Source organism: Silurus meridionalis, chromosome 21 (assembly GCF_014805685.1).
Source record: "Silurus meridionalis isolate SWU-2019-XX chromosome 21, ASM1480568v1, whole genome shotgun sequence".
NCBI classification, from domain to species: Eukaryota; Metazoa; Chordata; class Actinopteri; order Siluriformes; family Siluridae; genus Silurus; species Silurus meridionalis.
Window position 1 is genome coordinate 12,643,946 of NC_060904.1, and position 27,277 is coordinate 12,671,222.

Genomic DNA, 27,277 nt, shown 5'->3' on the forward strand with positions numbered 1-27,277 from the left:
GCTATGTACCGTGTCATCTATATATGGTTGAAATGACAATAAATGCTTCTTCACTTGACTAGTTGGCATCAATCATTTCTTGATGGGGGGGGGATTCTCCAAAAAAGGAGGCGGATTCTCCAAAAAAATAACCTTGGACGTATAAAAGAGTATTTCTGTGCCGAATACATTCCTTCTGGATTTGGAGAAGTTTAAAAAAGTTTTTTGTGTGCCCCGTCATGATGTCATGAAAGGCGGAATTCCTTGTATGGGCAACCCGTTACTTTGCTTCATTCGGTTAGGAAAGTCATCAGCAGCCCTGCACAGGACTGGCTTAAGAAGACCGTCTGAAAAGAAGTGTTTTTGGATATAAGGAAAGGATGTGCAATTTCATACTCGTGATCCCATTCTGGATTAAATATGTACGTCTGGATCGATCTCTAGAGCGATCTCACAGCTTGCATACGATTGCTACTCTTTAGCTCCGCCCACTGCTTTTTTTTTTTTTTTTTCCCCCTTTGAGACGATCCCCACCCTCTAACTTTTAACATATTTATGGGTATGCTGTTCGCAGATTCATGATCACGAAACACCCAGATATGAACTGAACACAACCGCTTAAATAACATTTTATTCTGTTCTTCACAATCAGACATTTTATTTGTAAAAAGCATGTTTTATTTGTTTCAAACTCTTACATCTGAACACTCACTTTTTAGCAGCCTCAATGCCTGTCTCCTTGGCAACAAGGAAAGCCCTATCCTGTTGTCTAGGCAACCGCATCAAAACTGGTAAGTGGGAGTTTATTATTCGTAGAAGGAGAGTTCTCTGAAGATATTTTTTTAGAAGACTTGCAGAACTGATCATTTTGTGTGGTTGGTTATTACAAGCAGTAGAGAGTCTGTTTATCTGAGAATAAGGCCGTGCACATATACACATAAAAATGGTACACACAGAAAAGACACAACCAGAACTGATTTGTATAATGACCATGTTTTGATTACAGCTTGTAACAATGGTGATGCACTTGCATAAATTAGAACCCCCTGAAAGCCCTGATATGGATGAGTTAGAGTTCAGTGTAATATTTCTATATTAAAACCCCCGAAGATCCGTGTCCATGAACATTTATTACTGTTGAGTGAATGAATAATTTATGTTCTTCATTGTACTTCAGATTGTATCTAAACAGTGTGCCCAAATTTATTTGCCCTGCTCTTTGTTTGTCAAGTTCTGCTTTGGTCTGTGAAGGCGCTGCATGTCCATAAGCTCACTTAGCCATGTCCTCAGCTACAGCCTTCCCGATCTTATCCTTCAGATATGACACTCGCTGCCAATCCGTCTTTAACTCCAGCCACTCGAAGTATGGGACCTGAAGAGAGACACATATATATAAAAAATACACATACATACACACACAAGTTCATTTTGCTGTCTTGCTCGAGTATCACACATGATATCTAGTTATAGGTAGCTTGTAGCTATGTTATGTAGCTATCTACAAACATTATCTAAGGAAATCACACTTATCAACAACTGACAGTCACTGCATCTGATACAGTCTCTATTACAATGGTTCAAAATGTCCCATGGGTGTACAACTGCGTTGAAATCTGGCAACTGAGGCCCATAACGAAGGATTTACTTCATTTTCACACTCGTTGAACTGTTCAGTGAGCCCTTGTGCTTTGGAAATGGGGGCGAGAGAAGTTTTTATTGATTTGCAACGACCCTTCACCTCAAAGAGGAAACAAAATCATGCATCATCCGAGCTAAATTAATTGGCTTCCACGGTATAACACTTGTGCATGGGGTTCCTTTTAATGGTTACCTCATTAATAGAAAAAAAGTGTATTACCATAAACCATAAAGCTGCTTTGAGTCTGTTGTGAAAAGCGCTATAGAAATAAACATAACCGGAAACATCCCACAAGAGCTGCAGTTCTGGAGATGCTCTGACCCAGTCGTCTAGACATTACAATTTGGACCTTGTCAAACTCACTCAATCCTTACGCTTGCCTATTTTCTAGCTTCAAAAATGTAAACTTTGACCAAAAAAATCTTCACTAGCTGTATAATAAATCCCACCCACTGACAGGTGCCATGATGAAGAGATAATCAGTGTGATTCACTTCACCAGTCATAATGTATAATGTCCTGCTTGGTGTACAGAGCCTGTCAAAAGTATGTAAACACCTAGTTCTTTATCGTTTTTTGAGACACGTGCTTTATTTAGTTTGTTGCATAGAAACAAAATGAACAAAGTGAATGACTGGAAGAAAGTTATGTGGACAGATGAGTCCAAATTTAACGTGTTTGGCTAAAACAGAACACCTCACGCAAGACAGAGAACAGGAGAGAAAATGTTAGCAGACTGCTACACACCCACGGCTGGAGTCTTATGGATGGAATGGATGGAATGAAATGCTGTGGGATGGATTGGGGATGGAAGGTCAGAAATCTCCACATTTATTTATTTTTTTTTCCCTAATTAAAATAAAGTGCAAAATCTATACATTTATATATTTGGTTGGCCAAAGGAAATCTTCATATATTACACCAAATGCAAATACAAATATATAAAAATATTATATATATATCCCAAATTTCTATTTTTAAACTTTTAAACCGAAATGCATGAAAAGGGAGGCCTTGGGGAGATTTTACACACAGAGAAACTAAAAGAAAGAGATGGGAACCATCTCTTTATTTGCAGTAATATAACCTAATCTTAACTAACAGAAGAACTATCCAAGTCAATCCCATTCCAACAGGATTATTCTAAATGCTGCAGAGAGATAGAGATAGAGATAGAGAGAGACGGTGTGTCTCAATCCTGTTCTGCAGCTCTATGCTACTGCTGCTATTTTTAAACCAAGCATGGGACAATCTGCTTTGCCAGATGCTGCAGCAGAACCGTAGCTAACTTGTGCTAGCCGCGGCTGGAGGCAATGTCACATACACAGAAATGCAGGAAAATCATCAGTGACATCAACGCTTTAGTAACGTGGTCATGCATGCTAGCTGCCTGTATACAGAAGCATCTGGTATTAAATCCAATCCAAATTTACAGATTAGCATGTGTGTGCAGTTCTGTAGATGGTTAAATTATGGTTTTAATAACACCGTAAAAAGTAAGGGGATGGAAAAGAATTATGTTCAAAAAAATTGTATATATTATATATATATATATACACACACATATACACACACACTGTATATATACTGATATACTGTATATATTCCTTTATGTTTTGCTGCTTTTCAGTTCTTTCTGGTTTTCTCTTTTACTTCATGACATACCTCCACTACCAGAAACCCGGCAAGCTGAAGGTGGCGCTTCTGCATGGCGAAGCGACCCAGGAGATCTTTGCTTTTGGAGGTAAAATTAGGAAACTCCCAGGCTATGAAAGCCAACCTAAACACACACACACACACACACACACACACACACACACACACACACACACACACACACACACACACAGGAAATGAGCACTAGGAATAATCTTTTGGTCATCAGCACCTATTATTTTCTATAATACAACAGAAATTCTCGAAAAGAAAGAATGGAAACTCACACAGTGCCAGATAGATAGATAGACAGACAGACAGACAGACAGAAGGCGAACAACAGGCAGATAGACATATACACAGACACATGCAGACAAAATCAAAGAGACAATGACAGACAAAAACAGACAGGCAGGTCCAGATGCTCTGACAAACAGTGTGCCACACACAGAGCCGAAAAAGGACAGAACAAAAGGACAAAGACAAACTGGTATTCAGATTAAAAAAAAAAAAAAGACACAGAGACATGTTGACAAAAACAGTGAGAAACGATATAAATCGTAACATATTAGAGGATGGCCGATTCATCGGTTTTGCCAGTTACCCGGCACCAATAGTTTATCGCTGGAACTTTCAGCAAAAATCTATACTGAAGTTGCGTTATACGGTACGAGAGCGGCCTCTAGAGGCGAACAGGTAATATAGTACAAAAACAGACAGACAAACAAACAGCTAAACAGCTTTGCTTTACCAGCTAAACACAGCCTGGTACATAAAAATACCACACAGTTGCAGAAATGTCTTGTACATCATTTCATCATAAGTCACATAAAGAAACGAGTATACTCAACACATGGTTATCAATAAGTAAATACATTTCAAATGTAGTCAAGTTTAACATAAGGCTGAGGATCTGAATTAGTTGTGTGTCCCTCACCGTCGTGCTTCCTGAGGTAAACGCTCGCTGCCGCCTCCTCCAGGTAAGTGAGGTGCTTTGAGGTTCTCCAGGTCTATAGGCTTATTCTCTGAATCCACAACCATTTCGGCATCTAATTAGAGACAGAATAAATTAGTTTTAAATATACACACTTTCATTTGTAACAGAACAGAATGACAATTAAAACACACACACACATGCACGGACCTATATTCCAGCCGTATACCGTGCTGACATCTTTGCGCAAGGCTTTGGTGCGATTTTCCGTGAGGATCTGGAGGGCTTTGCGTAGGGAGCTCTGGATGGGTGTTACACTGGGCTTGCCATGTTTTTCATGGACTGCTGGAAGGGGCGCAGTGACACGGATGCCAGATTCTAGCTGTCCCGAGGCAGCAATATGAAGCACCTTCAATGCGTAGGCCTCGGCACGAGCACCACCACCACCTAGTGGTCAGGAAAAAAACAAATTTGCTTGGTAATAGGCCACGCATAACACCCAAGACACGCTTAGGGCTTTTGAATAATGGACAGATTATGAAGAATGTGAAAAGGAAAAGACGACACCATTTTTCTCAGCAGTTTGCATTACAGAAAAAATATTATCCTCCTCATAGACTCAGACCACTGGTCGGCGTATCCAACCGCACAAAAGAGGCAATTTTTCTCAACGTCTGTCTAATTTTTTTATGGAAATGTCATCAAAATGTAATGAATAAATTACGTTTCCCACAAAATCGCTGCAGTGTCTGTTTACTAATTATAACTCAGTGCTGATGCGTCAAAAGACTTTCCTTATTGCTAAATCCTAACCTAAAGTAGAATATAACTAATCCTCCACATCCATTTTATACAAAACACAGACACAGTTCTCGCAATTCTGTGATTTTTCTCTGAATATGACCACTTTAAACTTGTATTTTAATCGTAATTTTTTCAAAATATTTTTCCATCTTGTAATTGCGACTTGATTCTCATACTGTTACGACATTTTTTACCCAAGTTAGATCTTTTCCGAAAAAAAAAACATTATGACATTATTCTTGTATTGCTACGACTTTATTCTCGGAATCCAAGATTTAAAAAATTGGCACTAAAACCCATGGTAGTTCAAAGAACTTTTCTTTAAAAAAACAAACAAACAAAAAAACCCCACAAACAAACAAAAACCCCTCCTGCAACAGGTATTTGCTCCCCTCATGTGGCTGAAAGAGTAACAGCAAGTAAAAACATACTGCAGATCAGTTACCTGATTATGGATTAAAAATGTAAATATTTATGTACACATACATTCACTGGCAAATTTGATAAGAACTCGTATACCTCTGTTCGTTCATGCAATTTTTCAACTACCCAATCAAGTGGCAGGAGTCTAAGGCAGAAAATAATAAGTGACGGGAGTTTATTCTGATCACAGAAAACATAAGTATTCTGCCATTGCAGCTGATTCACCTCACTGTTCGGAATGTTTTGCATTCTGCTCATCATGGTTGCAATGAGTAATTATTTGAGTTACTGTAGCCTTCCTGTCAGTACAAACCATAGATTTGAAAGATTATCTTTATATATCTGTGTATACACTGTGTATTATTTATATACCGTTGGACATATGTACTTATACCATGTTGTAAAGTTATACAGCGATCAGGCATAACATTTTGACCACCTGCCTAATATTATATTGGTCCCCCTTTTGCTGCCAAAACAGTCCTGACTATTAACAGCATTGTCTTTGGCAGTTTGAGCTACACTAGGTAGTCTGTTAGATCGGGCCACATGGATCAGCCTTCGCTCCCCACATGCATCAATGAGCCTTCGCCCTGTTCCCGGTTCACCACTGTTCCTTCTTTGGAGCACTTTGATAGATACTGATAACTGCAGACCACGAACATCCCACAAGAGCTGCAGTTTTGGAGATGCTCTAACCCAGACGTCTAGACATCACAATCACATTTGTCACAAATCCCTTGTTGAACTCCGTTCGAATCCTTGCACTTGCCCATTTTTACTGCTTCTAACATCAACTTTGATTACAAAATGTTCACTTGCTGCATAATATATCCCACCCACTAACCATGATGCCATGATGAAGAGATAATCAGTGTTATTCACTTCACCACTCAAATGTTATATTGTCAATGTTGTGCCTGGTTGGTGTATCTTCTATATATCTGTGTACTATTTGCGTATACACTGTGTATAATTTATGTACTATTTGACAATGTACATAGCTCATATTCCTATAAAATCCCTTTTTTTAACATCTGTCGAACGATACAGAAGGTATTTTTTCTATGCTGCTATTTGACTATAATATAATAACAATAACATTTTGGGCAATAACTGTGCAATAACACCTATTTAAAGCGTGCAATATTACCCATGTGCAAAATGTTTAAAAGTGTAACTACTTTATTGGTGGTCTTTTATTCTGTTTCTTTTGTATTTATACACTGTATATATAATATATACTTGTATTATGTCTTAACTTTCTATATATTTATATATACACATTTCTTTTTCTTTGCTGCTGTAACACGTACATTTCACCACTGTGGGACGAATAAAGGTATATCTTATCTTTATCTTATCTTAATATCATATATTCGAACGAAATTAGAAAGTACTGTCAGATTCACAGTGTTTTCTGTTGTTCAGTCGCTCTTACCTGTAACTTTGCCCTGAAACGCAGGATCTGTGACGGCAGCAATAAACTCAGGCTTGGCCTGCTGGAAAACGCAGAGGGCCCAGACTACATCAATCAGCACAAAAGGTTCCAAGTTCTGCCAGGAGCTTTCCAAAGCTTCATGAACCTACTCACAGGAGAGATCAAATTATTTGCAAGGGTATCAATGAAAACCATTACATTGCCATTATCGCCCTTGTGATTGGTTACCTTTGTGTAAAATGGCTCCTTGTTACTGGGCTGGAAGTTGAGCTTGGCAAAAGCCATGAGGAGGTTACACATCTGTAACACGCTGTATTTTTCACTGTTCTTCACAAAGTGCTACAGGGCAAAAAGAAAAAATAATAATGCATTATTTTAAATATGCATAATTTATATACTCTTTTTATCACAGTGCTGCTCAGAACATCGAATCTAAGGTGTATATTTTATTATATTGAAGTGCTCTTGGTATGGTTTCTATATGGAACAGTGCATTTACTAGCAGATACCCTGCATCTGATTATAAACCATTTAATAAGTGTGTTAAGTTTTAAAGTGTGTAAAGCGTGGGTAAACAGCTACAATCCACAGGGAAAATGCAGACCTGGCAACCTTGTTTCCGACAACCTAATAGAACGTCAGACAATTCACATCTATCCCAAGTTGCATTCATTTTCTAGCTAAAATCTTATTGATGATGGAAGAGTTGAAACAATCTGTAGACTTCTTCAGCAGATCCCAAAGACTTCCAAAGAAGTTCATTTTAGGAATACTTGCAGTGGCCAGGTCATGTGTGAAAATGATTCCTCATGCTCCCTGAACCACTATTTCACAATCTGAGGCATCATGCTGAACTATGCCTGTGACACCACTGATGATATGATATAGTAATTTAGGTACTTCATTCTATTGCCAGGTCCCTGGTGGTCTAGTGGTTAGGATGCGGCGCTCTCACCGCTGTGGCTCGGGTTTAATCCCCGGTCAGGGAACCAACCCCAGCCACTCTTAGTGCCGGTCCCAAGCCCGGATAAATGGGGAGGGTTGCATTATGAAGGGCATCCAGCGTAAAAACATGTGTCAAATCAAACATGCGGATGATCCGCTGTGGCGACCCCTAACGGGAGAAGCCGAAAGAAAGTTTTATTCTATTGCCACATAATGTTGCTGAGCCATGTGAAGCAATTACAAATAGTAACACTATAGGCACTGTATTTTTTGTGTTCTTCACACTGGAATAGGATATAACCTGGACTTATCAGACCAGGTTATCCAATATTTATGCTTCCTAAGTTGTTGTCTCCCAAATAGCTTCACTAACTTCTTTTTATTTTATGTGAATACCAATTGTTTTTAAAATATCCCTGATCACACTTTTTTGAATAAGTTGGTTTCATTGCTTGATGCAGCCCAATACATTTTGCCAAAATACTGCCAATAGCAATAAAAATATTCCAATTATTGGCTCTTTCACATTGTCTAAACAGTGACTTTTACTGTAAAATGTCTCTCAGCAGTTCTTTCATTCGACACCACTCATTCAGTAATCAGAACAGATAAATGGTCTGGCACTTTGCTGTATTGTAACTTTTCGTATATGGTAATACATAAAACACTCACTTATTACGCCCAATACATAGAGGTGATGAATGAAAATTAGTCAAACCTGGGTAAATCCTTCAAATAGGGGCAGGTGGAGCCATTTCAGGAAGGCAAGAGACTTGGAACAGCGCATGACTTCGGTGGAGCTCATCTCGGGTAATCGGGGCAAAAGCTCAGCAGCTATCCTCTGACACACTTGAGTCTGCTGGAAATGGAGCTTACCTGCAGGGAAGGAAAATCAGAATATGTGACAGAGTTTGTCAGTGTTACACCCTGGAACTTCTTTCTTTCTTTCTTGATGGCTGGATGGATGAATGGACAAATAGATAGACAGACACTTTATTCATCCTACTGAGAAATCTACAGCTTCCAGCAGTATCCACAAACATAGGCAATAAGTCATGCAATAAATACTACTAGATACTATATAAGTAACTAAGTAAAGTTAAGTTAAAGAAAAGGGTCTGTGCAAAGAACTGAGTGTTTGTTGAGTCTGTGCAAGTTAAGTGTCTGTGCAAAGACTCAGTGAAATCACCCTGAAAACATAATCTCCATTGTGAAGCATGGCGGTGGTAGCATCCAGGGGGATATTTTCATCAGGGAGTATGGCAAACTGGTCCAAGGTGAGGGCAGAGAAATACAGGGCTAAACCTACGTTAGTTGTCCCAGACCTCACAGTGATTGAGAGTCTATGATAGGGATGGTAAGATTCAACAATTCGCACCGGTGCATCGGCATCAAAGTTAACGACGCGATGCATCGTTTGTAGCATATTTGCGATTTATTTATATATATATATATATATATATATATATATATATATATATATATATATATATATATATATATATATATATATATATATAAAAAGTAGGTGCACGAAAATGTTATATAAAATGTCCTGAGACTCACATAGAATACAGATTAACATGGCAGAGGTAGAGCTGCATCTTTCTGGAGTCAAAACAGGAAAAGAAGGTCTGGTTGTATTTCATCTTTTCTCTTTTTATGCACTACGAAGGCCTGTTTGTGAAATGGCGATGCGTCAGGAGGCACTTATGTAAATTTATGATTTGCTGTCTGTCGGAACCAAAGAAATAAAAGTGAACCATCCGTAACATATTGAAATGCATAGCATACTATTTTGTCCATTTGCATTGTATTGCATTGAATCGGAGTCTGCTAAATCAAAGCATAATCTGATCACATTGGTAAATGCTTCATATGCAACTTTATTGTATTGTATCTTTGGCTATGCATCGAGATGCGAATCGCAGCCCCCCTTAGTTATGGAGATGCACATCGCTAGTCTATGACAGTCTGTGTCTGTGACAGAAACTAAGCAAGCTGGAGTTTCTTTAACTCATTGAAATACAAGTGCTTGAGATTTTCATTGGGAGTGATGCGGATGAACAGGAATAGAAACGACAGCGCATGTAGGACGTTTCGGGGACAAAGTTGGTTTGAACATGTGCAGAGATGGGACATGGGGTAGTAGAATGCTGAGGATGGAGCCACCAGGAAGGAGAAAAGAGGGAGGAAAAGGAGGAGGTTTATGGATGTGGTGAAGGAAGACATGCAGGTAGTTGGTTTGAAAGAGGCAGATGATCTGCTGTGGCGACTAATGGGAGAAGCCGAAAGAAAGTTTTATTCTATTGCCACATAATGTTGCTGAGCCATGTGAAGCAATTACAAATAGTAACACTATAGGCACTGTATTTTTTGTGTTCTTCACACTGGAATAGGATATAACCTGGACTTATCAGACCAGGTTATCCAATATTTATGCTTCCTAAGTTGTTGTCTCCCAAATAGCTTCACTAACTTCTTTTTATTTTATGTGAATACCAATTGTTTCTAAAATATCCCTCATCACACTTTTTTGAATAAGTTGGTTTCATTGCTTGATGCAGCCCAATACATTTTGCCAAAATACTGCCAATAGCAATAAAAATATTCCAATTATTGGCTCTTTCACATTGTCTAAACAGTGACTTTTACTGTAAAATGTCTCTCAGCAGTTCTTTCATTCGACACCACTCATTCAGTAATCAGAACAGATAAATGGTCTGGCACTTTGCTGTATTGTAACTTTTCGTATATGGTAATACATAAAACACTCACTTATTACGCCCAATACATAGAGGTGATGAATGAAAATTAGTCAAACCTGGGTAAATCCTTCAAATAGGGGCAGGTGGAGCCATTTCAGGAAGGCAAGAGACTTGGAACAGCGCATGACTTCGGTGGAGCTCATCTCGGGTAATCGGGGCAAAAGCTCAGCAGCTATCCTCTGACACACTTGAGTCTGCTGGAAATGGAGCTTACCTGCAGGGAAGGAAAATCAGAATATGTGACAGAGTTTGTCAGTGTTACACCCTGGAACTTCTTTCTTTCTTTCTTGATGGCTGGATGGATGAATGGACAAATAGATAGACAGACACTTTATTCATCCTACTGAGAAATCTACAGCTTCCAGCAGTATCCACAAACATAGGCAATAAGTCATGCAATAAATACTACTAGATACTATATAAGTAACTAAGTAAAGTTAAGTTAAAGAAAAGGGTCTGTGCAAAGAACTGAGTGTTTGTTGAGTCTGTGCAAGTTAAGTGTCTGTGCAAAGAACTGAGTGTTTGTTGAGTCTGTGCAAGTTAAGTGTCTGTGCAAAGACTCAGTGAAATCACCCTGAAAACATAATCTCCATTGTGAAGCATGGCGGTGGTAGCATCCAGGGGGATATTTTCATCAGGGAGTATGGCAAACTGGTCCAAGGTGAGGGCAGAGAAATACAGGGCTAAACCTACGTTAGTTGTCCCAGACCTCACAGTGATTGAGAGTCTATGATAGGGATGGTAAGATTCAACAATTCGCACCGGTGCATCGGCATCAAAGTTAACGACGCGATGCATCGTTTGTAGCATATTTGCGATTTATTTATATATATATATAAAAAGTAGGTGCACGAAAATGTTATATAAAATGTCCTGAGACTCACATAGAATACAGATTAACATGGCAGAGGTAGAGCTGCATCTTTCTGGAGTCAAAACAGGAAAAGAAGGTCTGGTTGTATTTCATCTTTTCTCTTTTTATGCACTACGAAGGCCTGTTTGTGAAATGGCGATGCGTCAGGAGGCACTTATGTAAATTTATGATTTGCTGTCTGTCGGAACCAAAGAAATAAAAGTGAACCATCCGTAACATATTGAAATGCATAGCATACTATTTTGTCCATTTGCATTGTATTGCATTGAATCGGAGTCTGCTAAATCAAAGCATAATCTGATCACATTGGTAAATGCTTCATATGCAACTTTATTGTATTGTATCTTTGGCTATGCATCGAGATGCGAATCGCAGCCCCCCTTAGTTATGGAGATGCACATCGCTAGTCTATGACAGTCTGTGTCTGTGACAGAAACTAAGCAAGCTGGAGTTTCTTTAACTCATTGAAATACAAGTGCTTGAGATTTTCATTGGGAGTGATGCGGATGAACAGGATTAGAAACGACAGCGCATGTAGGACGTTTCGGGGACAAAGTTGGTTTGAACATGTGCAGAGATGGGACATGGGGTATATCGGTAGGAGAATGCTGAGGATGGAGCCACCAGGAAGGAGAAAAAGAGGGAGGAAAAGGAGGAGGTTTATGGATGTGGTGAAGGAAGACATGCAGGTAGTTGGTTTGAAAGAGGCAGATGATCTGCTGTGGGGACCCCTAATGGGAGCAGCTGAAAGTAGAAGAGTAAAATACAAGAGTTGCTAACTAATTTTATGAACTGACCATAAGCAAACACGATGTCCAGGAGCAGCGGTGTACTGAGTTCAGAAGAGGGTTTCTGGTGCAGGTGGTAGGACAGCGCACGCAGGAGTGGCACCGATCGGCGCCCCTGCAACGCCACGGCTAACATCGCCTTGCGGATGTCCTCACTGCTGAACTTCTCAGCCAACTCCAGGGCCTGGTACATTAGACATACAAGACAGATGGTGGGTAGTGAACTCACTTGGGGTTCGACTGCTTTTACGGACTACTACTAGGCAATTTTTTTATGAGTGCACGGGTGAATTTATAGTCAACTGCAGAATGCAGAAATGTTTGGCTTGAAATAAAGAGATTAAGAATATAAATTCATACATTAGTCCCTTTATGAGCAAGCCAGAAGTGAAAATGGTGAGGAATCTCCCTGAGATGATTGAAAGGAACCAAAACAACTTCTTTTCACGTTATCAACTGTTTACTCATGGACACTTGAGTGCAAAACTGTTCATGTTAGAAGTCGTTCCTACTCCTAGAAAGCAAGGTGTTTGTACTAGTTAAAACTGTACTTAAAGTGAAATGCAAGTACGGCAATCAAATCACAAGATGCATGATTCGGAATGCCATCACATGACTAATACCTTAATGGAATGACCAATTAGGGTGGATGTTAAATTACAAATAATTGATATATTTGTTAATATTGAATGTGTGTTCACCTTATCTTCCAGCTTTTCCATGAGCGGAGGCGAGAGTCTTGCGGCTCGGTTCATCAGCATGGTGACTGTGCGCGGGTCGTTCAGCTCTGTCCAGCGCAGCTCTAGTTGCTTCAGCACAGAATTCAGTAATTCATCTCCCAGTCTGCCCACACACACAAACAAAAACTAACTGCATTACAAAATATCTACACAAATAGTAAATATCCATTTCCAGAAGAAATGTTATACCTAATCTTAATGACGGATCTGACAGAAATGATTACACCAAACACAAACAACCTACAACAACATCTTAAATGTAATATGAATGTAATACAACACTAATCCAATCCTTAAATTTATCCCATCCCTATTATGCTACAAAGACAGCAGAGCTCATTATTCCTGCTGCCACAATGAATGTCTTAGAGATTCATTCTTACTTTACTACTCAGTATACACATGGCCTATATAATATATACTGTCTCTATTAATGCTCTGTTTTTCTTTTATTTATTACTATTACTCTATTTTAAAATGTTAGACATTATTTAATGTTCAGTGTTACAAGAGATGGCAAAGGTACACACATCCTTCACTAAAGTGAAAGTACAGATACTGTAATTTCCGGACTATTAAGCACACCCAAATATAAGCCGCACCCACTGAGTTCGACAAAGATTTTTATTTTGAACATAAATAAGCCGCACCTGTCTATAAGCCTACACTGTCTACACTGAAACTAATGAACTTTACACAGGCTTTAACGTGTCTGTTACACGGCTTGTATCTAAACAGTAGCCTACCAAGAAAGTCATTGTTCACTGTCTTCCTCCTTCCTTTCACAACTATTTCTCTCCAGAGTTTTTCTTTTGGCATCGTCGTGCGGTTAAAAATCACCATCGGTGAAGCTTTTCTCCCGATGCCGTGCAGCTCAGAACACAGGTGAAGTGTGTTTTTTCATGCCCGGTTGTTTTCAGCGTGACGAATGATTCTCCTTTCCCGTTGACAGTCCGAGTGAGCGGCAGGTCAAACGTCAGAGGAACCTCATCCATATTTATGATGTGGTGCGGCCCGATTCAGTGGGAGTGCATCTGATTTAATATAAAGAGTTTCATTGGTTCACCTGAACCTGTTCGGCAATTTCATTGGTCTAATGTTATGGGGCTCAGTTTTTTGACTTGAAGCTTGTGAAACCAGGAAAAAAACCTGGAAAAATCCATAAATTAGCCGCTTCATTGTTTAAGCCGTGGGGTTCAAAGCGTGGGGAAAAAGCGGCTTATAGTCCGGAAAATACGGTATTATGTTTTAAAAGATTCTGGTAAAAGTTGATAAACTGACTACACTTTTTCACTCAAGTTAAAGTAAAGAAGTTTGGGCTCTGCCTTATATTTAAGTAAAAAGTAGTCATTACTACTACCGGTTTTAGTGTCACGCTGGTAACTGGATCTCACGTCATACTAATATTTTGATCAGGAATGTGTCTGTTCTCAGTCATGTTTACATCACTGACTCTCTGTCTCATCCACGTTAACCCCAGACTTCTTGTTGCCTTCTTTCTTACTCGTTGTTAGCTTTATAAACTAGCCTACGTCTGTGGTGTGTGAGAGACAGGAAATAATACACCGGTGGTAGATTGTAAAAGCCACACAAGCAATAGGTTGATGTGCTGAAAATGGCACAGAACGAAATTATCGATTTAAATCGATTAATGAGTGTTGCGTTACCATAATGAGCCGAGGCTGGAGGTATAGTTTTTTCGGGTCATTATTTATGCAGCAAAATGATGTGTGAGACACTTGGCCATGGATTATCCCTTGTTTATTTTAATAGTGCTGTACGTAATATTCATGTTTACCCCTGAATCTTCCAGCCTGATGCCCAGTCTGCCAAAGAGGAAAGATGGCGGCAGTTGAAGCGTCGGAGCCTCCACAATGCCTCTGTCTGAAGCGAGCACATGACTGGAGCGCTGGAAGGGACACCAAGAATGGAGAGAGCTCGCAAAACAGAAACCAGTGTTCCGTTCCATATTGTGTTCACCTAAAACAACAAGAGCAAAAAAAAAAATACTAATAATAAAGCTCCTTTTAACCGCTACAGTAAGTGAAAGGTACAACACATCTGTGCTCCAACACTGAGTCTGAGCTGGAAACATTCATCTAGAGATCTGCGAGACACTGTAAGGGGTTTTCTTCTGTAATACAGGTTATAGAATAAAAATGGTTGCAGCCAGCTAATCGGATTTTGGACGGCAGCCGCGCGCACACACACACACACACACACACACACACACACACACACACACACACACACACTCACACACACACACACTCACACTCACACACACACACTCACACACTCACACTCACACACACACACACACACACACACACACACACACACACACACACACACTCACACACTCACACACACACTCACACACACTCACACACACACACTCACACACACACACACACCACACACACACACACACACACACACTCACACACACACACACACACTCACACACACTCACACACACTCACACACACACACTCACACACACACACACACACACACACTCACACACACACACTCACACACACACACTCACACACACACTCACACACACACCTGGGGAAAAAAGCAATTTGAGATTTTACTTCCCAAATATCTTCTAATGCCGGAATAATCTATATAGTCTTCAAAAATAAATATCTGAAGCTGCTCGAAGTTAAACAGCGCTAGAGTTCGCTTTCTGCTGCACATCTCTTTGTACCAACACTTACCTGAGAGTTCAAAGTATCGATCAGATCCTCACAGCGAGGGTCCTGAAGGACATTCGCCCTGTCGATATCTTTCTTTTCCACTGCCAATCGGCTGAGCTGATTCAGACACATGCCTGCCTGATTGGCCGAGCCGCCTTGTTCCGTCCACAAACACAACACTTCCTGCGGCGAGGTCGCCTTCTCGACTCGGATATCCAGTTCTGTGCGTGTGAACGTGATGTTTGGCTCATCTTCCTGTGCTGGACCAGCACCCAGGCTCAGGGGCCTGACGGAGGGTAGGAATCGTGACTGGGACCGTAGTGGATACTCAGCGATTTGGTGAGCTGTGAGCGCATGAAAACGGCTGGTGACTGAAGAGGCCTGGGGGCATACGGCCAAGAGGCGAGCGCACCGGCTCAGAAACCTGCTGGCCATTTGGGAGAATCTTCAGCGAAGCAACTGAGTGGCTAGAAATCAAGATTTGGCATCCATATATCGCTCAAGCAGCTATGACAAGAAGTTGGGGCAGAAAGAATGAGATGAAGGCTGAAACCTAGAAGGAGGGAAAGAGAAGGAAACCATGAGATACAAGAAAGATAGCAAACGAGTAAATTGCTAAGCATGAGAAATACTAACTGAAAAAATGGATACAGTATATTATCTAGAGGTCTGTTACGATTCCTCAGCCTATTTATTAGCACATTATTCAAGAACTATGCAAAAATATTAAAACATTTAAGGAATTAACCGAGACAATGCTTGTTGTTATGAAAAATGAACTGTTTTATTCCTTTAATATGGCAACAAATGTGTGTTCGAATTTGAAATGCATTAATGAACAACACAAAATGCTTTTAAAGGATTTATAACTACATGTAATGGTGTGTGACAAATATCTAGCAAGTTCTGCTCACTTACAGAGCTTGTCAAAAGTTTGTAAACGCCTAGTCTTATCGTTTTTGAGACACGTGCATGCTCCTTTCATTTCTATGCAACAAACTAGGTCAAAGGCAAAAACACACAAGAATTGGACAGTGAATGAGTGGAAGAAAAGGTTCTATTGACAGATGAGTCCAATTTTGACATTTGTGGTTCCATTAAAAGAACTTATGTGAGACGGAGGACAGGAGAGAAAAGGTTAGCAGAATGCTTTAGAACCACAGTCAACAACAATGAGGTAAAAGCTTAATGGTTGTTTTACAGCAGGGAAGGTTGGAAACTTATTCCAGCAGAAAGGAATACTGAAGCAACATTGCTACCATTCCATACTTCCAACAGTAATCCTTTCTGGACTGGAGAAGACAATCTCCTGGAAAATACGTCCAAGCTCTGCAAGTTTTGCTTACAGATCAAACAGCTAGCTTGAGTGTTATATATCTTGTAATGGTCATCCCAGTTACCACATCTAAATCCTATTGAACTGCACTGGGATAAACTGGATCACAAGGTCAGAAAGTGATCTCCAACAAGTGAAGAACACCTTTGGCAAGATTTACTGGAGGCATTGCAAAGTATTTTAGTTTGGAAAATGAACTGTCCAAGACCGTGTACAGCTGTTATTCATGTTGAGGATTTTTCAATTAAAACAAAGTGCAACATCTGTACATTTATACATTTGTTTGGTCAGCATCATTCTTCGTACCCTTATATTACAGAGCTTGTTGCATATAAACAAAATGGACCATGCGTAAGTCTAACAAAAACATTGACAGGCACTGTACATTACAGCATGTTTTTCTTCTTAGCTTGGAATTAATTTAATTAATTAAAAGGAAAATCCCTTCTGTCTTGAAGACACTGTAATCATTACAGAAACATCCCTTTACAAAGAGTGTCACCAAATCAATGGTTTTCTTTTTTCTTCAAATGTGAATAAATGATTATTATTACAAACGCAATTCTACTAAAATGAAATCTTATCAAGTGGAAAAATTTATATTGTTTTTAAAAAAAAAACACCATCATCATGTTTGCTTGGGAATGACAACCACTTCACTACACACACTTCCTGAACAATCAGGCAAAACACTGCAAGTGAACCTGATTTCTGTTCCTTTAAAGCACAGAATGAACACGATCAAGCTTCCTTTTCCCTAAAGAGATCCCAAAAAAATCCTCTAACATACACTACTGAGATCAGATTGCAGATTTTAAACAACTCCCCCTTATAAGGAAGATTTCTGACCTTGTCACTATTCAGGTGCTTCCAGTAAACCTTAAACTAATTCAATTATCAACCTTCAATGCAATTTATAACAAATACTCAACACATAATACAATACAAGATTTTAACAAAGAACAACAAACCATCATCAGATCTTACCTGGTAGTTTTCTGAATCAAAATTTCAGATCCGGCGACATTCACATGGAATTAGCCTTGGAAGGCGCAGGGTATTGACGTAAGCAGTAATGCGGGATACGCGTCATTATTACGCGACAGCGACTCGTCCAGTTCACGCTGGCTTGTAAAAAAATGTTTACGCATAAATCAAATAGTTTTTTCTTCAAGCACCTTCATATTCTTGTGATCACGTAGCAGATTTGATATAAACCCACAACACACACAAGTGCCTTTATTTTGTAATTCAATTTCCTCCCGGAAGTGGAAGCCAAGACATTCACGTTACTCCACATGCTAACATGTGCGTTCCTCCCCCCTTCCCTACAATCCCCGCCCCTTCTTTAATACGCATTTTGATTGGTTATCTTTCGTGTCTGCCTCTAACTAGCCAATCCTGACACACGATTCTGTTTGGAACAGCCAATCCTAGTGTAGGAGGCTGGATTTGTCTCGATCTGATAGTAAAAAAAAAGGTTTAGAGTGCTTAAATTCTATGCCTGTTCCATTTCCAAGCGTATACACATCAGTAAATAATAACAAATAAAAAGAAAGGCATTACAGAGTTGCTGTCATCGCAAGACAACAATGGGAGGACAAGCAAAGGCTAAAAAGAAAGGGAAACCCCAACGAAAAGAGAATCGCAGAGGTAAATACCTAGTTCTTAAACTAGAACTGTCTAAATGCAGTTATTGAATCCCACATGGTTTCCTGATGGATATATAGAATAAGAGATTTCATCAAATCAGACAGAAAGGCTGGGGTATGACGTCATGTTATGTTGCTGTATGTTATATCCCAGAGCTTAGACTTAGACAGACTGGACACTTAACTATGTCTAGACCAGAGGTGCCCAAACTTTTTCTTATGAAGGACCAGAAATTCTCAACTCCATTGAGGACTGTAGGCCAAAACGAAATATTGCATTATACTAAACACTATATCAGAAAAACTGCTTAATAATAGTTTTATGTCCAAAGCAAAACTTATTTAGTGAGCAAACAGCAATCATGGAATGGTCTGCCCAGTCACTGCACCTAAATCCTTTTGAACTGCTCTGGGATGAACTGGATAACAAGGTCAGGAAGAAGGCAAAGTATTTCAGCTCAAAGTTTGGAGAAGTGAACTGTCCCGATGCCAAGAGTGTGTAAAGCTGTTATTGATGCTAAGAGAGGATTTCTCAATTAAAATAAAGTGCAACATCTGTACATTTATATATTTTTTCGGTCAGCAAATATATAAATGTACAGATGTTGCACATTTATATATTTGTTCGGTCGAAGTGACTCTTTATACTGTTACTCTTTGTTGCATATAAACAAGAGGAACATGCATGTGTCTTAAAAGTCTCCAAAATAGTAAATGCCCAGTTGTTTCTAGGCTTTTGACAGGCACTGTATGGTATAGCATGTTAGCTTGAACTTAAAAAAAATAAAAAACTGTCCTAAAGACACTGTGTATTTAATCTGGTATTGTTTTTAGTTAAAAAAATCTTTATACACTTACATTTCCTAGTTTGTTGCATGTAAACAAAAGATGCACATGTCTCCTAAAAACTATAAAGGACTAGTTTTTCCAAACTTCTACATGTTTTTCTCCAATATATAGTGGCAGTATATAGAAGTGCTGATATGCAGATGGCACGACTTTGTCACCTGCTTAACTAAAGCAGTATTATATATAAAATACCAGTACAGTGAAACTTAGAGAGTTCAATTTGTATTGTATGGCTAAATCAAAGGTCACCATGGGACAACTTTGGCTTGGGAATCTAGTTTGAGCATCTCTGGCTATAGCAATATAGCAAGTGGGTTCTTATTTAATTGTATATTTTTTTTAATTCCTCTTTTAGTTCCAGAAGCAACAGCAATGTCACCACAGGACAGGATGAAAGCCAAGATGAAGGAGAAAGCCAAAAAGAAGACAGCTGGAAAATACACCATTGATCAGTTACTGGAAAAGGTGACCACGAATATATACCTCTAGGGATGTACGATTTGGTGTGCTTTGATAGATTTTCAATATACTGTAAATAAGCATTGCCTGAATATATGTCTTCGATGTCCATTCTAAAAGTACACTAAACTGTAGGACCTCAGAGCAAAGTGTTCCATTCAGACAGCTATTAAACATGGCTGATGAAATTTTTGCTCTTCAGCAATCCTTATACTGATGGGACACTGAAGGGTGTGTGTGTGTGTGTGTGTGTGTGTGTGTGTGTGTGTGTGTGTGTGTGTGTGTGTGTGCGGCATAGTATTTTGACATTATAACATTATGACTGGTGAAGTGAATAACACTGATTATCTCTTCATCATGGCACCTGTTAGTGGGTGGTGTATATTTGGTAGCAAGTCAACATTTTGTCCTCAAAGTTGACGTGTTAGAAGCAGGAAAAATGGGCAAGCGTAAGGATCTGAGCGAGTTTGACCAGGGACAGATTGTGATGTCTAGACGACCGGGTCAGAGCATCTCCAAAACTGCAGCTCTTGTGGGTTGTTTCCGGTCTGCAGTGGTCAGTATCTATCACAAGTGCTCCAAGGAAGAAACAGTGGTGAACCGGTGACAGGGTCATGGGTCATAAATTATGTAGACAAATGAATAGGGACACCTGACTGTTTCAGCCATATGTGGATCTTCTCCAAACTGTTTCCACACAAGTAAGATGCACACAAGTAAGCTGAGTTGAAGTAAGCTGGCTTTTAATATCTTTTTTGTGCTCCTCTATGCAAAAGTGTGCGTTTTACTCGAGCATTTCTGTTTAGAAGGTTTGGTTGGGTGGCTTTTGAATCATAATTCATTTGTGTGCCAATGATGATTAAATAATATTAAAAAAGAAATATATTGTATATCCATATTAATCTTAAAAGAAGGCTTAGAGTTTACATTTTTTAATTATTTCTTAACTATAGTACCTTTTCCCCCATAGAGTAATCCTGACTATACTACAAAAGTGACCACTCGTGATTTTTAAGGCAATTATGAAGGGCATGCTTAAAACATTATGATAAAACTTACTCACTGCTTAGTTTTTTTTTTTTTACAGATTGTAAGATTTGAGTTTTGTAACATTGTTTTTTTCCCTCTGATTTGTTTAGACAGAAGAATGTATGGACAATTTTGACTTCCCAATGGCAAAGATGTTCTGTCAGCGTGCCCTGGATATCGAGCCTACCAACCTAACAGTTCTGGATATGCTGGGAAACATCTGTGCTGAACTGGGGGAAATGGATAAAGCCAAACAAATATCCTTTAGCTTGAGATTAGACTGTCTATACACACTGTTCAGTCTGTGGAGCAGCAATGATGATAGTATGGTTTCTGCCATAACTACAGTTTTAGGGGATTTGAATTGTGTTACTTTATTATGGTGCTGTCATGCCAAAAGAATGTTCTGAAAAAACGAAAGGACATGAGCTTGGGGAGCATTTTTATTTGTCTCTCTGCAGTTGAAACGTAAAAGTGTGTAAGCTTTTACTATGGACTTGATTAGAAAGGTGAAAAGGGTGCTTTATACATGTCACATGTATTTTACAGAACAGTGAAATTCTTTCTTTGCATATCTCAGCGATGTTAGAAGCTGGGGTCAGAGCACAGGGTCAGCCATGATACAGTGCCCCTGGAGCACTGAGGGTTAGGGGCCTTGCTCAGAGGCCCCAAGCGTGGCAGCATGGCGATATTGGGGCATTAACCTGAACCTTCCGATCAGTAACTCAGAGTCTTAACCACTGCACTGCTACCTGAAAACAAAATTAGAACGCATTCATATAAACCTGCGATTTCTGGTAAAAAATTACCGTCAGGACTACTTTTGGTAGACCTTTTGACCTATCCGAATCAAGAATCCAGCAGCGCTCTGGTCCAATAAGTCTATGATTGATGTGGAAAATATAGCCTCATTCAATCATGTTTGTTTATAAGAAAAAAGTTTTTTTTGGCTTATGGTAATAATAGAATTTGTCTAAATACACACAGAAATGCAAATTCTGAGGTAAAAAAATTCAGAAAGTTCACAATAATTACAGAGATAATTTGTTCATTTTTGTACGGTAGGATTTATCTATATTATGCAGCACTACTTATGAATGCCATGAAAATTACATGATTCCAACCACAAAGGAAAAGAATAGCTATGAGTCAGGTATTCAGAATGGGACTGCGTTAATCTTGAGAGTGCGGATGCTCTAAAATTGCACTGCCTGAAAGAAATATGAGGTAATTACAATATTTAATACGCCCGTAAAGAAAATATCGAAGGTTTTTGTCCTTATTTGATTAAAGGTACCGCATTCTTACTTTTATTCTTTTGTGAATGATTGTTGTGTGTACGTGATCAATCAAAATGTTTTGACCCTTAATAGTGGCGTACGTATTTCTGAAAGCAGTAGAACTGAGTCCTGAGGAAGGCCACAGCAAGTACATGTACCTGGGTCAGGTTCACACAGGTGCCGAGGCCGTGCAGTACTTCAGCAAAGGCATTGAAGTCATGCTGAGAGCTACGGACAAGCAAGTCAATGAGGTATGTGTCAAAGTGACTTTTGCGTGTCTGAAAATGTTTACTATTAGTTAGGAAATTAATTACTTTAGGAAGTTAATACATTGCTGAATTAATATTATTCTTTCGAGTGCACACTAGGGACTAAATCCTTAAAAAAATGTAATATCAAGATAAAGGCATATTAACGTGCAAGGGCATAATACGAAATAACACTAGAAATATTCTACGGGAAAGTATACACCGACCCGGCATAACATTATGACATTATATGCGTGAATGACACTGATTGTCCCCCTTTACTGGCACCTGTTAGTGTGTGAAATATATTAGGCCGCAAGTGAACATTTTGGTTTCAAAGTTGACGTGATGGAAGCAGGAAAAATGGGCGAGCGTAAGGATTTGAGTTTTGACGAGGGCCAAATTGTGACGGCTAGACGACTGGGTCAGAGCATCTCCGTGGGCGGCTGAGGCTCATGGATGCACGTGAAAATTGAAGGCTGATCCGTGTGGTCCGATCCAACAGACAAGCTCCTGTAGTTCACATTGCCGAAGAGGTTAATGCTGTTAATGCTCGACGGGTCAGAACTGTTTTGGCAGCAAAAGGGGGACCAACACAATATTAGGCAGGTGGTCAAAATGATATGCCTGGTTGGTGTATATACTGTGTATCCAATATCTAGGATATATTGCATCAGGAGATCAGCAAGGGAAACTGTGCAAAATGTTTACAGGCTATAAACCTTAAGAACAGGACATTAGACACAGCAAACACCAAGGTTTTTAGAACCCACCATTAACACTGCATTGCCACCCTAGAAACCAAGTCATGGTACTGTCTGTGGATTTCCATGGTCAAATTGTGACAAATAACAGAACAGGGCCAAGACCAATTAAATTGTAAACCGATTTCTAAGTCTTCCTAGGACTGCATCATGTTGAAAGGGAAGAAATTTGAAACAATGGACAGCAAACAACCTAGAGTATTGAATACCCATTTTGGTAAATAATCCAGCAGTTATTCTGAAAGGAGATCTGAAAGTCCTGCATAGAGATGAAAGGACCTGTTGGATGAACAAAAACAGTAAACTAATATCATTCCTTCTGTGAAGAATGGTGGTGGCAGCATAATGCTATGAGGGTGCTTCTTCAGGGCCTAGGAGAAGTGAACCATTAAGAGAGACGTAAAAGAAGCAAAATACAGGAACACCCTTGAAGAAATTTACACAAACTCGGTGCAGGACGAAGGTTCAGCTTTCAACAGAACATTAAGCATATGAGCAGATCAACACTAGAGTGGTTTTAATCAAAAGCATTTACATTTCCTCCACAAAGTCCAGACTTCAACTCTGTTAAATATCTGTAGATAGACCTACAAATGGCAGTTCATAGATGCTAATCATACACTGTGAATGGGCTTCTAAAGATTAGCCCTGAAAAATTTGATAAACTGTTCAAGTCCAGGTGGGCAAAGGTGTATCCAACACAGCTGTAATTGCTGCTAATGAGGCTTCTACTGTGTATTGAATAAGGGCAGGTTTAGTTAGTTTAGAGCTTTATTTATCCCCCTGTCGTGGTGCTTCACACAATTGGAACACACACATACAAATATTAATGTTATGCTTTTTTGAATGTCATAATATTTCAGTTTTTAAAAATCTCTAAAAACATATTGTTACTTCATCATTATGAGCAGATCCACAGCTCAATAATACATAGGTATTACACATTAGAGGTATTACAAATCAGTTGGTCTGAATACTTCCTGACTTCACTGTATATGTACTGTAGTGCTATTTTTTAAATGAAGAATTACAATAATTGTGGTGTTGACTTGTGTAAGGGTACTTCTTTGATATTAATTCTGTTGTTGGTATAATAATTTATTTCATTTTCATCTCAATTTTTTATAATTTAAATTTTATACTTTATACTTTTTTTTTTTTTTTTAATAAGAAATGATTCATGATTGAAAGAATTCAAGCAGAAAGTTGTTAAATGAGTTGGCAGTGATAGAAGTGCTGCAAAAAGAAGTTTCCAGCAGCTGAGCAAACACAAAGGAAAGATAAAAGCTTGGTTTTTGGTGACTCATTCACACATACTCTCACACACATATGGTATTAACACTATACACTTGCACGTACACACACACACACACACACACACACACTTTTTTTAAAAACAATAGTATGCATATATAAATATGAATATGAAGTTTTGTATTTTTTGCATGTAAAGATGCAGTTCAGTGTTTTAGCACTAGGTGGGGTTGCAACATTAGCAAACTAAATCGTAACACAGTTTCTTACTGCTGTAAACGGAATCGATTTCGATCAAGATCGCATTCTCATTTACATTTTTAATTGCTGATTGTGGGATGTTACAAACTCTAAAGTGTCATTTATACAAACAGCAATAGAAGTAAATAGAATAATCTAATAATGGCAATGTCTAAGTGTCAGTTTACATTGAAATGATAATGCAATTATGCATGATAAGCTATTAGTACTGTTGTTTTTAAAAAAAAAAAAGGTTGATCACTGACTAGATTTAGATAAAGAGTTTAGATTCAACGGTTAACAAACGAAGGTTGTGGGTTTAAATCTCGACTACCTCAGGGCCATGGGCTCTCAAGTAAAACCTTTTACCCTCAAATGTGTATGTCCAAATTGCTTTGTATAATGGGATCTATTTTTCTTAGTTTTTTTCTTTCTTTCTGTGATCTGCTTTTGATTAAATGCAATTGATTTTTTTCAATACCACAAAAAACAACAACAACAAAAATCTACATTTTCTTCAGTTACAAAGACTCCCTAACTCTGAAAACTTAATTTGAAGGTACTCATGAAACACCTTGAGTAGTATGAAAATTCAAGAAACATTTTGATGGATATTTCATTATCAAAGATAAACTAAGAATGTAATCCTGTTTAGAAGAACCTTTATTTATTTATTTATTTATTTATTTTATTTGGACCAATGCATCCTCCCCAATGCATATCACATAAGAACATTTGTCTTGAGAACATACAACAAGAAGTCGTTTTTCTTTTTTTTTTTTTTTTTTTTTTTAAGTGGAAAAAAAAGATCTGTCTCTCAGCGGCCTTTAAAAATTATGTTAAGAAAAAATAATAGGAAAGACCCGTCACTGGTCCAAGACTGATCAAACTCACTAATCAATTCTTTTGGAAGTATTTGTTTGTGAACTGTTTTCAAGGAACTTTTCTTTCTAGACAGGGGGTCAGTAGCTTTAGAGCTAAACAGTATATTCTTCTGACATAAAATATTAATTACATTTGAAATGTATTAGGCACTTGATAAAATGATTATTTTCCTGTAGCTGTCTTACTTAGCCCTCTCAGGGGAAAGGATAATATTTTTTGTGTTGCATATTGAAATTTGTTGCATGTATTAGATTAAATTTAACTTTATTGTCATTGTGCAAAGTACCTGTACAGAGCCAATGAAATGCAGTTAGCATCTAACCAGAAGTGCATAAGTGGCCTATTTACAATAAATAACAGTAAGATAAATAGGATATGAGGTCCATATATACAGGGATGAGGGTGATTAATGCTTTATGATGTTTATTATGTGCTTTATTTTGTTTTACCTAATGGTTTCCTTAAGGAATAATTAGTGTGTGTGTGTGTGTGGTGACAGGTTAGCAGTATGGGAGCTGCCGCTTTACCTCTAGAATCTTCCATTACTCCTAAGGATGTGTCTGTGGCCTTCTGTTCTATTGCTGAGATCTTCTTCACTGACCTTTGGTAAGTCCTTGTCCCATTAACACCTTCCTTCTTGCCATCTTCTCTCACATGCTTTGATATTTCGTCAGTAGTTCTTTGTTCTGATATTTCTTCTCTTGTTCATGAATAATCTAATGTGAACACCTGACCATATGTGATTTTTGAACATCCCGTTCCACATTTAGTCCTCATTTCCTATTATAAATACCTTCATTCTTCAGGGAAAATGTGGGTGCAGAGATTTGTGCTCATTCAGCCACAAAGGCATCAGGAAAGTCAGGTACCCATGTAGGGTGATGAGGCCTGAAGTGCAGGAGTCATTACAGTTGTTCAGTAAGGTTGAGGTCAGAGCTTTAAAGCAGGCCACTAATGATCTTTCACTTCAACTCATGTAAAGCATACCTTCATATCCAATTCAAATTTTATTTGCCACATACACATTCATGCAGAATGAATTGTAGTGAAATTAGTCCAACATGTAAACCTGAAAAATAGAAATAGAATATAGGGATAAAAATAAAATAAAATAATTATATATATATATATATATATGTGTGTGTGTGTGTGTATATATAATGTGTATATCTGTATTATTTACACTGGACATTAAGTAGCGTAATTTTAGTTAATGTTTTGAGAGTAACGAAAAGTACAACTCCTAAGGCTACAGTTTATTCTTTCATTAATTTTCATTCAACATGTTATCCTGGTCAGGATCATGATCGATCAGTACGGGGTAATAAGTTTCTTATAAACCTACAAAGCTGAAAGGACAAATTCAAAAAAATTCAAATGACAGATTTCTTGCTGCTTAATTAGTTTGAATGATTTTTCCCTCCCACTCAGCAGCCAACTTTCTTGCTTTCTTTTATCGCTTCTTTTTTCTTGACTTAGAAAGCATGTCAGAGCCTGTCACACAGCTCTTTGAAAAGCACTGATGTAGCGAGTGAGCTTCTGAATGTACCTTTTGTGACCGACCTGGCAAAAAAAAATAAAAA

The 27,277-nt window shown here is 38.6% G+C and overlaps 2 protein-coding genes across 2 annotated transcripts in view; one reads left to right on the forward strand and one right to left on the reverse strand.

The window, feature by feature from the left end:
* Positions 1-634: 634 nt before the first annotated feature.
* tbrg4 (transforming growth factor beta regulator 4) lies at positions 635-18,332 on the reverse strand. Its single transcript, XM_046834157.1, has 12 exons — positions 18,022-18,332; positions 15,720-16,251; positions 14,789-14,970; positions 12,952-13,093; positions 12,260-12,434; positions 10,645-10,802; positions 7,104-7,214; positions 6,876-7,020; positions 4,418-4,654; positions 4,211-4,322; positions 3,283-3,397; positions 635-1,351 (listed from the first exon to the last, which is right to left on the reverse strand). The coding sequence occupies exons 2-12, from the start codon at positions 16,131-16,133 to the stop codon at positions 1,250-1,252; spliced, it is 1,893 nt and encodes a 630-aa protein (XP_046690113.1). The 5' UTR covers positions 16,134-16,251; positions 18,022-18,332; the 3' UTR covers positions 635-1,249.
* Positions 18,333-18,482: 150 nt separating this feature from the next.
* The window catches only part of si:dkey-12j5.1 (probable assembly chaperone of rpl4), a 74,444-nt gene continuing 65,649 nt past the window's right edge, over positions 18,483-27,277 (forward strand). Inside the window, exons 1-5 of the mRNA XM_046877270.1 lie at positions 18,483-18,687; positions 19,891-20,000; positions 21,134-21,280; positions 22,405-22,554; positions 26,194-26,300. Of these exons, the coding sequence (XP_046733226.1) occupies positions 18,627-18,687; positions 19,891-20,000; positions 21,134-21,280; positions 22,405-22,554; positions 26,194-26,300 (575 nt within the window). The 5' untranslated portion in view covers positions 18,483-18,626. The remainder of the gene's footprint in view (positions 18,688-19,890; positions 20,001-21,133; positions 21,281-22,404; positions 22,555-26,193; positions 26,301-27,277) is intronic.

Excerpts from the sequence above, each read along its gene's own strand:
- tbrg4 (XM_046834157.1), bottom strand. The coding sequence starts at position 16,133 with ATGGCCAGCAGGTTTCTGAGCCGGTGCGCTCGCCTCTTGGCCGTATGC. Across the intron at positions 14,971-15,719 it reads TCGATACTTTGAACTCTCAG|GTGAACACAATATGGAACGG; the intron begins GTAAGTGTTGGT and ends TTGTTGTTTTAG. Across the intron at positions 13,094-14,788 it reads TCAGGCTGGAAGATTCAGGG|ACTGGGAGATGAATTACTGA; the intron begins GTAAACATGAAT and ends GTGTGTGGGCAG.